The sequence below is a fragment of the Typha latifolia genome, chromosome 1 (genome assembly GCF_019914945.1).
Source record: "Typha latifolia isolate L0001 chromosome 1, TyphaL0001v2, whole genome shotgun sequence".
NCBI classification, from domain to species: domain Eukaryota; kingdom Viridiplantae; phylum Streptophyta; class Magnoliopsida; order Poales; family Typhaceae; genus Typha; species Typha latifolia.
Window position 1 is genome coordinate 14940354 of NC_133086.1, and position 12342 is coordinate 14952695.

At 35.8% G+C, this 12342-nt stretch overlaps 1 protein-coding gene across 1 annotated transcript; it reads left to right on the forward strand.

Annotated features, from left to right (window-relative positions):
* The first annotated feature begins 2344 nt into the window (after nucleotides 1-2344).
* Nucleotides 2345-8537, forward strand: LOC140780694 (transcription factor GTE1-like). Its single transcript, XM_073126403.1, has 8 exons — nucleotides 2345-2730; nucleotides 2857-3102; nucleotides 5192-5269; nucleotides 6027-6251; nucleotides 6433-6531; nucleotides 6832-6890; nucleotides 7527-7677; nucleotides 8110-8537. Exons 1-8 carry the CDS (start codon nucleotides 2605-2607, stop codon nucleotides 8272-8274), a joined length of 1149 nt encoding a protein of 382 aa, XP_072982504.1. The 5' UTR covers nucleotides 2345-2604; the 3' UTR covers nucleotides 8275-8537.
* The last annotated feature ends 3805 nt before the right edge of the window (nucleotides 8538-12342 follow it).

Genomic DNA, 12342 nt, shown 5'->3' on the forward strand with positions numbered 1-12342 from the left:
TTAGAGCAGTATTTGAGATGTTTTGTGGGCGAGCGACCACGATAGTAGATATCTTATTTGCCATGGGCAGAATGATCATACAATACAGCTTTTTATTCTGCCATTGGCATGACTCTGTTTGAGGCCGTCTATGGACAGCTACCTCCTACCTTGTAGACATATGTGCCATCAGCCCGAACGAAGCAAACCGAGGTAGATGCAGTTTTGAGAGACCGTGATGAGGTGTTGAGGAGACTCAAAATACACTAAGCAGCTGCCCAAAATAGGATGAAGCAAGTTTACGACCAGAGGCACTAAGAAAGGTCCTTCTCAATTGGGAATTGGGTCTCCATCAAGCTCCAACCATATCGACAAAGCTCAGTTAGACCAATTCCCAATCAGAAGTTAGCTCCAAAATTTTATGGGCCATAGCAGGTGATCAAGAGGATTGGATCGATAGCCTATCGCCTTGACTTACCGGAGGAGGCGTGGATACACCTAGTATTTCATGTTTCGAATCTCAAGGCTCGAGTTCCTCCTACGGAGCTCATCGGAGGTGTTCCACCTGAACCAACGATGACGGAAGCCAAAGAGTCTGAATCTGAACCAAGTACCCCTACTCCAGTTCGGATCCTAGCTCATCGACGCACTCGAGTTCAGGACGAGTGGATGATTGAGATTTTGGTGGAGTGGCAAGGACGCCCAGTGAAGAAGGCGACATGGATGCCTAAAGCTGACTTCATGAGGGCAAGGTGCACGAAAGTGTGGTGGAGTGATACAATTTGATCCATATTGGCTCCATGCGTGACATTGGGTTCATGGGAATAAGTCTATTTAACTAGTTGAGTAAGTATAATCAATAAAATCTATTTTTGCCTGGATGCGTTCGAACGTAAGGATCACGTTCGAACATGGTGGTTTGAACGCCTGCATCACGTTCGCATCAACAGAGGACGAAATTGGCGCGTTCAAACGGAAACGTGCGCGTTTGAATGTGGCCATTTGAATGCTTGCATCACGTTCACATCGATAGAGGACAGAATTGGCACGTTCAAACGGAAATGGGCACATTCGAACGCGGTCATTCGAACGCCTACATTACGTTCACATCAACAAAGAACGAAAATTTCGCATTTGAATGCAATCGGGCGCGTTCGAATGCACTGCGGCGAAAATGTGGGTTAAGTTAAGGATTGTTAGGGTTGTTTAGGGTGTTTTTATGTTAATTAAGGAGTCCTTAGGGTGAGCCTCTATATATATGTGGAGGAAACTCTAATTGAGATATTATCTTGTTATTGGAATTGGCTTTAGTCTTATCTTCTTCTCTCTTGACTCTAGCCATTGGCACTCTCTCCCATCTCCTTCCTTCTACCGTCCAAGTCCTTGGTCGGTCTCTTCCAGCCTCTAACCTCTTTTTTCTACAACTTCTCCCCCTTCACACCATAAACTAACTCTAGCATCCATCTAACCATTGGAGGACTATCAAGCTAGGATCTATATTTCGGAAAAGGTCGGTTCATAACATACGACTATTTTAGATATAGTTAGTTTAAATTATCTATATGGTAGTTGTCCGTCACTAATATAAATATATTTTTGAGACATTAAAAGTAAAATGAAAGATCGAATGATATATATCTGCGTGATAGCTTGTGAATGATAATAAAAGCTAAACCTATATTGTTTTGGACAAATATCATTATTTTGTTATTCTTAAGAATTAGGGAAATTTATGATTTCCACTTAAAATTTTTCTTTTATTATCATTAACACGCTATGAATCTTATAGATATGTATCATTCAACCTATATATTTTACTTTTATTGTTTGAAAATACCCTAAGTTATATTTAATCTTATAGTTATTGATAGAATAAAGAATATTTCATTGCCTTTAAAAAATACAAAAATTAAAATACCAGAAATGCTCTTTGTCATAGTTGTCCACTAAAAGAGCAGTAATCTTATTGCACAGGTGAATGAGGCAGAATAACTTATAAAGAGTTATTACGATCATTACGCATATATAATAATTAATTTAGCTCATGTATATAATAGCTGTCCATTAAACATATTAATATTAGATAGTATTTTCAGGTGGATGAAGCATAAAAAATATTGCATCATGTTGTTAGGACAAGCTGGGATATCCTTTGTTTGCTTATTTGGTGCTATATTAAATTAAGCTAAAGATTACTAGTCCCAAGATAAATGCTTCATTACCTATTAGTCACATAGTTAGTTTTAGGATTTAGGATTTAGTGTTTAATTTACTGTCTCAAAATATTTAGGATAAAAATAAATTCTCTTTGTATATTATTAGCCTTCACAATGCAACCAACGTTACTGTTTCACTAATGCAATTAATTTAGGATGATCTCTTAATCATAGTCAAATCCATCTTTAAAGGTTCCCCAGCTCAATAATTATCCGAGAAATCAAACCTAGTTGGGCCCTTATTCGGCCTAGCTCGTTACAGCTTTTTATCTAATTCCCTTTCTCTAGTGTGTAATCTATATATAGAGGGTCAAAAGATTAACTAATTACAGTTAAAATTTAGCCCGATTTCTAAGAGGTAATAGAGTTCTCGATCTCCAGTACTCCAGTAGATAAAGCTACAAATTTGATGGAGGAATCGTCGGTTGCGGCGGTAGAGAACGAACCAATGGCGGCTCCTCTGCTGTCAAATCCGGAAACCGAGGTCGATGGTTTCAAGCACCGCGTCGATGGCATCATCTTCAAAGCCGACGAGGTTTTCCGATCGAAATATTCCTACTAGGGTTTTAGTTTCATTCTTTTCCTCCTCCTAGGTCTTTAATCAAGAAGATGGCGTGCTATCTTTCTGGTCACTTTGAATAAATTTGGAGTTGGTATGCAGCTGGAGAAGAAGGTGAATGAGGTCGTGCAGTTCTACGAGAGCAAGAAGCAGGTAAACAATTCGAAAGGGAACTCTGTGGTCAGAGAGAAGGATAAGTTGGTCGGAGTTAGGAATACCAACGGTGGTGTTGGTAATAGTGGAGGCAGGAATAATGAACAAATGCAGGTGGATGGATGTCGAAAGGAAGTTGTCTGCTCAAAGAGAATGCAAGATCTCATGCGACAATTTGGCACTTTTTTGCGTCAGGTGAGTTGGAATTCTTACTTTGGTTGTCAAAAATTTATTGTGAATAAATGTTCTTGTGATAGATAGCTAATTATGTATTTGTTTCTATGACTTTTTTTGGAGCTGTAATGATTTAGAATAAGATTTTTCATAATTTTGTCTGAAATTTGGAGAATCAGGGTGTGCTGTTTGATGAGGGGAATAATTGAACAAGTTTTCCTTATGTGTTTTAAAAAATTATGGATCATGAATTTTATGCTCTCTCATATTGCCATTTTAGATATTGACTGATTTGATTATAAGATAGTTCATCTTTTGCTATTCACATCGAACAGTATTCAACAGTATGCTTATATGTGATTTATGGCTCACCTCTTCTTTCATTTAGAAATATTGTTCACCTTATCTATTTTAATATCTGGAATTTAGGTAATTCTTTGATAGTTGCACTTACCAAGTGTTAAATTGATGACACTAGTTCTCATGCACTTTCAGTTAGAATTGCTATCCATATTTGGTTATTTGAAAAGAATATTTAGCTATTTGCTCCATCATTTAACTTGTTTGAATAGCATGTAACAACACCAACTGTCCTTTTTTTCCCTAGTTGCTTGGGTTTGCACTTGGCAACATGAATCACTATTTCTTTTTTAGCCTTATCTTGCTGATAGTTTTTATAATTTTTTCGCCACCATCTGCTTTGTTCTTAAAAAGCAAGCCAGATATTGATTGCTATTTCTCATCTATGATCCTATCATCCAATCACCTTTTGGGGATTTAGCTTCATTGGAAACTTGTGGATGACAAAATATATTGTTATCAATGTTTAGAAACTCAGGATTAGGATTGGCTACCTGAAAAAACGATACTTATCGGCCATATTAGTTGCCCGGATTGGATCAGAGTATTTTTTAATTATGAATTCTAAATATTATTTAAAAATCCAGGGAAATTTCTAAGAATTTTAAAAGAATGATAAAAATAAGGAAATAATAATTATTCATATATAAAGCCTAAAAACTAAAAAAAGTATTTACTCATAACTTTGATGGATACTGACTTGGCTCTCGTAAATAGCTAGTGAAGAAGAAAAGAAGAGAGAAATAAAAATAAATTAAAAAAGAAATCACATACTCGAGGTTGCCGAAGTTCGTCAGAGTTGGATTTGCATTGCCGAAGTTCGCCAGAGTTGGATCTGCGTCGCCGAAGTTCGCTGAAGCTAGATCTCGGTGTCTAAGAAGCAACGGTTATGGTAGAGAGAGAGAGAGAGAGAGAGAGAGAGAGAGAGAGAGAGAGAGAGAGAGAGAGATGATAGGGATGGGGACGATGTCCCTAGGTCAGATCCATTATGGATCTGAACCAATTGACTCGAACCAACCGAACCCCCTGATCCCGGTCAGCTGATTAGGATCGGGCCTGGATCGGAATCGATCGATTTTTCAATCTATAATTGTTATCAAATTTATCAAGAGCAAGCTTATGGTTTTAGATAGTACTTTTTTATGTGTGTAGTAGCTTACACATTGTATGGCTACTTGTTCACACCATACCGAGGTTCGATTGCCTAGACTTGCTTTGACTACTCTTTGTAGGTTGTCTGAAATTCTTTGGAAGGAAATAACCAAGACTCTTTTTTTTTCTAAGCCTGCAAAAAGTTCTTTATTGCCCTTTCAAATATAGTGATAATGGTCAAATGGAAATATTAAAAATCATTTCTTGTCCTACCTATGATTATGCTAGTGATATTACCCAACTTAAATGTTGTATTTTTTTTCTTTTTGGGAAATTAGCTAACATGGGAAGGAAAAGGTCAATTCTGAATGCAAATCGGAACAAAAAAACTGAAAAACGGGGCATATTTAATCATCTCTCAACAACTTTCAAAGTACTTTTTACTCCCTAAGTTGGAATTGTTCAGAAAAAAAATAAGAATAAAAAGAAGCCTGGTTGCTGTTTCGTCTAGTTCATGTTACTTTTTACTCCCTATGATTGTGAACTTCTTGCTTGTCCAAATATCATAAAATGAGACCTGTTCTACTTTACTTCTAATTTTCTGGTGTCTGCATTTATTTTTGGTTTTAATTGTTATAACAAATACACATTTTTACAGATTACCAATCACAGGCGGGCTCGGCCATTTTTGGAGCCCGTAGATGTTAAAGGCCTTGGTCTTGATGATTATTATGAGGTACTGCTGTTATTTCTTTTCAATCTCTAGTGGTAGCATTATTTTTCTGAGTATAGTCTTATCTTCTCTCTGGAAAGTATGAAACTGCTGAATCTGTTCATATGTTTTAATAATATTCACTTCAGCAAATCATGTTATCCTAGTTATTTTTCTGAGTAGTCTTATCTTCTCTCTAGAAAGTATTATTTTTTTTTCAGTTTTTAATTCCTCTCATTCCCTCTCTCTTTCTCTTCTTGCACCGAGTAGATTCGATGACCTCTAACAACAACCAGTTGCTGAGAGCTTGAGAAAGGGAGAGAGAGAAAGGGGGAGAGGGGGGAAAAAGTAAAGAAAAAATGGGAACTTTGTCTATGTGAGTAATTTTTGAGTAAGTTTTGAATTTTGAGAGGGGGGAGGGGAGAGAGCTTGATATTCATCATTTATTTTTAAATTTTAAGTAAGTTAATATATTTTTTAAGCTTTTAGGCTTCATATGTGAGTAATTTTTATTTTCTTATTTTTTTCTCATTTTTTCGAAATTTATAGAAAATTTTCTGTATTTTTAAATATTATTTATTGTTTTTCCGGACAACTGATACCGATTCTAATTCCGATACTACAGACCTTGCTAAATATGCACATCATGGTGCAAGAAGATACTTTAATATTGTGACAGTTTCTAACTGTAGTGATCATTAATTAATTTATGTGATATGCAGAAATTAGAGCATAATAGGTGATCTTTGATTGATTAATATCTCAGTGTTGGTGTATTCAGGTTATCAAAAAACCGATGGACTTCCACACTATCCAAAATCGAATGGAAGCAAAGGATGACACTAGATATAAGAATGTCCGAGAAATATATTCAGATGTGAGATTAGTTTTCACTAATGCAATGAAATACAATAAGGAGCGAAGTGATATTCATGTAGCGGCTAAAACATTGTTGGATAAATTTCAAGAGAAGTGGCTCCAACTACTGCCCAAAGTTGTTGAAGAGGTAAGCCATAACTTGGTCATTGTTTTAATTTTTTCTTGAAGTCCCAAAGACCCCATTGATCCTATTGTTCCTGAAACCTTGGTAATGCTTCTTATTTTCCTGGTAACTGTGGTGCTAACTTTCTAAAAGTTTCATCTTACAGAATTTGCTTGCTTCATTACCGACTGTTTTGCTTTGTCAGGAAACAAGACAAAAGGAGGACGAAGCACAAGAACTTGTAAATATGCAGATTGCCCAAGAGGCAGCTATTGCAAGATTGGCAAGAGATACTGATAATGAGGTGGGTATATTTCATGGAGCAATTTTAAGTTCAAAATTCTAGCACTTTTATCTTGTGAGCTAATTTTATTATGCCCACTTTTCAAACTAGAGCCCAGAGCTAGAGCTGGTTTCTCGACATTTTTTTTTTAATCATCCCCCGGCCTCATAGCTATTCTCTTTTTTGCTATCGTAGTTATAACTTCATTAATCTATTGTCATGATCTCGTCATCTTTTTTGGAAGGGAGTAGTGTGTCAGCCTCTTGGTCTCTTCTCACAATGTTGATAATTATCTTATAGTTTTTCCTTCCTGTTTTTCAGCTCAATGAGCTAAATTTGCATTTGGAGGATATTCGGAAAGTAGTGGTTCAAAGATGCAGGTAATTCTTATAGTTATATTTGTACATTTATTCTGTGTCCACTTATATACATAATATAGAAATACTAATCTGTTCATGTTCTGATCTCTTATACAGAAATTTTACTTATGTGGTAGGTCAGAAAAAGAATTGTATTAGTTAGGATCAGAAAACGAATGGTATTAGTGATTTAGAATATTATTATACGGTGAGTGGAATACACAGAACTAAAGCTTACAAGGATTTTAATATGACAAGGAAAATCACAAATAGTCTAATAGAGAAATTGCATGCTGATGTCTCACATGCAAGCATCCTGTACTCAAGCTGGTATAGGCTTTAAGTGGTTCAGATTTGGAAGTTCCTAAAGCTTTCTAACTACTTTTTGTCATAGTTGTATTATCCTGGAAGTTCTTCCCATCATGTTCTACACTTTTTATTTTTCATACTGCTGATAAAATTTAGAGGTCATTTAATCTTTCTCTTATTAATCTTCTTGCCATAGCTGAACCTCTTATTAGACCTCAGAGCAGCAACCGATGAGTTGAAGTAATGGCTTTTTACATTGTCATTTCTAACTGTTCCTTATTTGGTGTTTCTAACATCATGGACACTGGAATCAATACTAGCATGCTGACTTTTGAAAATATTTACAAGGAAAATGTCCACAGATGAGAAAAGAAAACTTGGTGTGAGTCTGAGCAAGTTATCTGCTGAAGATCTTAATAAGGCGATAGAGATTATTGCTCAGGACAATCCAAACTTCCAATCTACAGCAGAAGTTGTGCACCTCGATATGGATGCTCAGGTCATTTATCTACTATGTTACAGTATAATTCTTTGTGTTCATTTCAGAGTACCATCATATTTAAATATCTTTTGCAACGAGATGCATGCATTGCCATGTAAGAGCAAATATACATTTCTTATCTGAGAAGGAAGAAATAACAAACAGCAAGTAAATCATGCATTCAACAAAATGGTTTAGTGTACAGTTCATGGCATTCTTGGTTTTAGAGGAAGCAGATAAATGGATGGAGTTAATGTTGGCCTTGATGTTTCTAAAAAGGACTATTTGATGAACAATTTTTCTGATTTAATACTTAATCTTTTGGGGGTATTATGCAATATTTGTATTTCTTATAAACTTATTATGACTCCCATGTTGGAAAAAGAATACCTAAAACATAATTTCATTACCACTAATTAGTTTTGTGTATATCCATATTTCTTCTTGTAGAGTAAAAGCACCTTGTGGAGGCTTAAATTCTTTGTGAAAGAGGCATTGGAACTGCAAGCTAAGAGCAGTGCTAGCAAAGGCGATGACAACTCAAAGCGGAAGAAAGAGATATGCGATGCTCTCGCGAAGACTGCAAAAAAACGAAGCAAAAAGCTCTTGTCATGATCTACCTTTTCTATTCGTCTGTCCATGCTTCAAATTTATATCTAGAGAAATATATTATTTTAGCTTCCCAAAGAGAAGAAAATATTTCTGAGGTGATCTATATTAGATTTTGGCAGAACAAGGTTATGTCTGAAAATAATAATGCCTGAGGGTTAACAAATCAGTGAGTTCAAGAAGTCAACCTCTGAATACTTGCTCATTTTGTTGTGATAATTTCATGTCAATGATAAGGTTTTAAAAGATGCAATTAGCCATCTTGAGCAGATAGTTAGCCATTTAAGATGCTGATAGATGAATGTATTATTCTACAAGCAAAGGTACAAATAGCAGCATTCAAATTCCATCACTATTTATGGTCAATTGCTAGAGTATGTTTTCTATGATAGAACTTGTAGAATGGGAGTAGTGGTTGTGCAGTGAATAGTCACTGATGAAATACAATATTATGCTATTCTCAAAAAAAAATAAAAAAAATACCCAAAACAAAGGGGCAAATTGCATTTTGCCTCTATACGGTTTGGTTTAATTTCACAAAGCACTTACAGATTTTTAATTTAAACACTTAACTCATATATGATCTTGAGTGAGAGTATATAATTGCTATCTTTTCTATCATATTTGATTGAATTAGAGGTCGAATTTTAAAGATACTTATTAGAAATAAAATTAAGTTGTTATAGAGAGTTAGATAAGTTTTTCAACGTATTTAAAATAATATGAATTAAATTTTAAATAATTAATATATTAGATATATGAATGCTTTTTTCATATCATTGTTATTTAAAATTTTATTAATATTATTTTAGATGCATTGAAAAACTATTCAATCTTCTATAATTTTGTGTCTAATAAAGAATTCAAATTTAACATCTTGTGTGATTAAATATGATGAAAAAGATAACCGGTATACTTTAATCAAAATCATATTTAAGTGCTTAAGTTCAAAATATATAAGATTTTTATAAAATTAAGGTAAATCATAAGGGATAAAGTGCAATTAATTCAAGAAAAACACCTCTCATATAAAGTTAACTATCCCTATTCGATTAAATAGTTGACTGAGATAAATTAAACTAAAGCAGGGATATTGGGGTATTACTAAGACTAACTAATGTTAAGGTGTATTTGAGATAAGAAAAGTAAATTGTAGGGATTGAATGATAAGTACATGGGTGTTGATGATTAAAAGTAAATAAAAAGTAAGATTTTATAATATTTTTTATTTTAAATATAATATTAAATTTTTAAAAAAATGGTCTTGTAAATTTCTCAATAAATGCTTGTTTATTTATCTTAGCCACATAAACACTATTTTTTTTTAGAGAATAGTAGGGTTAGCCCATTATATATATACAAAAAAGAGACTAAGAAAAGTACAAAGAAAGGAAATTAGGAGGGAAGGAATATTGCTATTGCTTTACAAGGCAGTTAGGACAAAGAACTCGTTAAAGCTTATCAAGGAGGCGAGAGCTTCTAGAGCTTCCATATCTCTAAGAGGGAGATTCGGAGGCCAGAGGTAGTTAGCGCTTCCCTTCTAAAGACTCTACTATTACATTCTTTCCAAAGAAGCCACCAATGGATGCCTAATAAATGGTCTATCGTATTCGTGATACAAAAAGGGGCAGCTGAACACTACCCCAGAGATCAATAATTCTTGATTGACATGGGGAGATATGTCAGACCTAACTTGGAAATGATGGAGAGGTCAAGGCTCGGCGAGTACAATTCGGGTGGCTGGATGGGAAAGCAAATTAAGAGGCCATAACTTCACACTTCTATGCACAGTAATCATGGAACCACTTTGCTTTCTCAATCCAGGTATTCCAATCTGCCTTAGAGTCAATAGGAGCTTGAGAAGGAAGTAGAACAAAGCTATCCACCTAACCGCCAATGGCTATCTTGACTTGGTATCAAAAGTCGACATGAACCACCTCAACAAACTCAAGAATCACCTTGAGGTCTTTGCAGGCTATGATGGCTCAAACTTTTAAAAGGTCCCCCAGCCAGAGGTAGTTAGAGTTGAGGACTTCTAGTATACCAAATGCCTACAATCCCTTGACCACCCTCTCGTTCAAGCAATCCAAGGAGAGATCGATCACGAAAATTCGGACACAAAACCTTAAATCCTAGAAGCATTTTGAGAGATATTCCCAGGTTGGATAAGGAATTTGCTAAAGAGACTCAAGATTTGGGAAGTTGACAAAAAAAAAGTACTACTCATTCTTTAAGTGTGACATCTCCATCCCAAAGAGGCAGCCCAACATGGCATCACTAAGTTGAAGGTGTGGAACTCCACCTCTCCTCTGAGAGGTTAATAGTCAAAGTTAAGAGGGCCGCATAATTTCGACAAAGAAGTAGTCGAAGGATGATGGTTAAAGATAGGCGCACAAGAACAAGACAAATTTCAGAGGTTGGTCGTGGCATGAGAAGCTTCTATGACCTAGCTTCCCAGACCAAAAGCATTGACAAATGTTCTTGCGTAGTGAAGCATAGTGACATTTTTTTCTCTACAATGGAGACACCTGCTAGTGAGAATGCTAAACAGAGGGATGCAAAGAGGGCGGGGCCCCAATGGACACGGGGCAGAGAGGGAGGGAAGAGAAAAAAGAGGAGGAATGTTGGAAGGAGGGGAGGGATTAACAAAAGGTGGGAGTGACAATAAGGCTTCATTGGAAGAGTGAACGAAATGGGAATAAGAAATAAAATGTCCATGAGGAGATTTATTAGCAAGCCTTTGGTTGGAATGAGAAACTAGGAACTGGGATTGAGAACTCGAGAAAACACCTAGAGGACTTCAAGCCAAAGGAATGGTTTCTTTGAGTTGTAACCACTCGCAACCCGATGCCACACATCATTCTTTCAATTATAATCTCTCATTACGTATCGTCATCCATCATTCTCTTCGAGGGAAGGGACATGTAGGAACCTAGAAGACCCGGTGACTGCCAGCATCCCAAAGAACCAAACCTAGAGGACGAGCCTGGTGGCACCCACCTCTTGTCCTTTTTTAAGTTCTCCCTGAGAGAGGTGAAGTGCTTCCAGTTTCGCCACCAAGTTGCCCTTCAACACCATCCCTCAACTAGCTATAAGAACTAATATTAGATGAGATTTCTTGTGAAATTATTTTCAATTTTTGTTCTTTCCAATATTTATTACTTAACAAACCCTATTCTCATCAACCTACTCAACCTCTCAAATCCATAACTTAGTGGATATTTGATCTGAACTGCTCAGAAACTTAATTGTTATCTATTTCTATTTAAGACAGACGAATTGTAGACAAATTGAAGGGCACCTGATGCAGTGTCCTTTTTAGATTAGGATATCCAACGTTTGCACACTATTTCGTTTGACATATCAAGATTATTTATTATCTCAGATCCGAACCTAGCACATTTAAGTCGTTTTATGGGTCAAATTACCTCTCGTAATATCTCGATACTGATTGTGCTTTAAATGCCTCTCAAAGTATCCAGCTACTAGATTAGATTATGACATACTGCAACCGTGACGTTGACATACATAACTGGTTGAACTAGTATTTGCCTGAACATTTACTCACTGAACAGTCGGCTATTAAATTTTAGATTAGAAGTAGGAGGTGGAGACAGACAGGCAGTTCACAATTAATTTCTTTCTTGACTTGTAGTCTAGATGTGAATTCCTCTAGCAAGTCCTTTTTGAAGTGAACATCATCAGAATCACCAGAATTGATGATCGACACCCAGCAGTTCCACTTCTCGTCAACATGTTCCTAAACCTAAAGCTAGCTAGTCAAACATATACATCTTCAAAATCGAAGGCCTAAAGCTAGCTAGTCAAACATATACATCTTCAAAATCGAAGGCCTAAATCTATGATCCAATAAACACTAAAAATCGACTTAGCAGGTATATCTGCTGAACTACACAAACAATCTACAAGTTTCCAAGACAACACCAACTAACTAGTGTCTTAAACACCTCAGTATTAGCATTTGAAATTATGGAAAGAATCCTGATTGTTTAAGAAGTAAAACTTGATCAAAGTAGGCATCAGATTTTGGCTCAGATATACTAATGCATGCAC

Excerpts from the sequence above, each read along its gene's own strand:
- LOC140780694 (XM_073126403.1), top strand. The coding sequence starts at position 2,605 with ATGGAGGAATCGTCGGTTGCGGCGGTAGAGAACGAACCAATGGCGGCT. Across the intron at positions 2,731-2,856 it reads TCATCTTCAAAGCCGACGAG|CTGGAGAAGAAGGTGAATGA; the intron begins GTTTTCCGATCG and ends GTTGGTATGCAG. Across the intron at positions 7,678-8,109 it reads ACCTCGATATGGATGCTCAG|AGTAAAAGCACCTTGTGGAG; the intron begins GTCATTTATCTA and ends TTCTTCTTGTAG.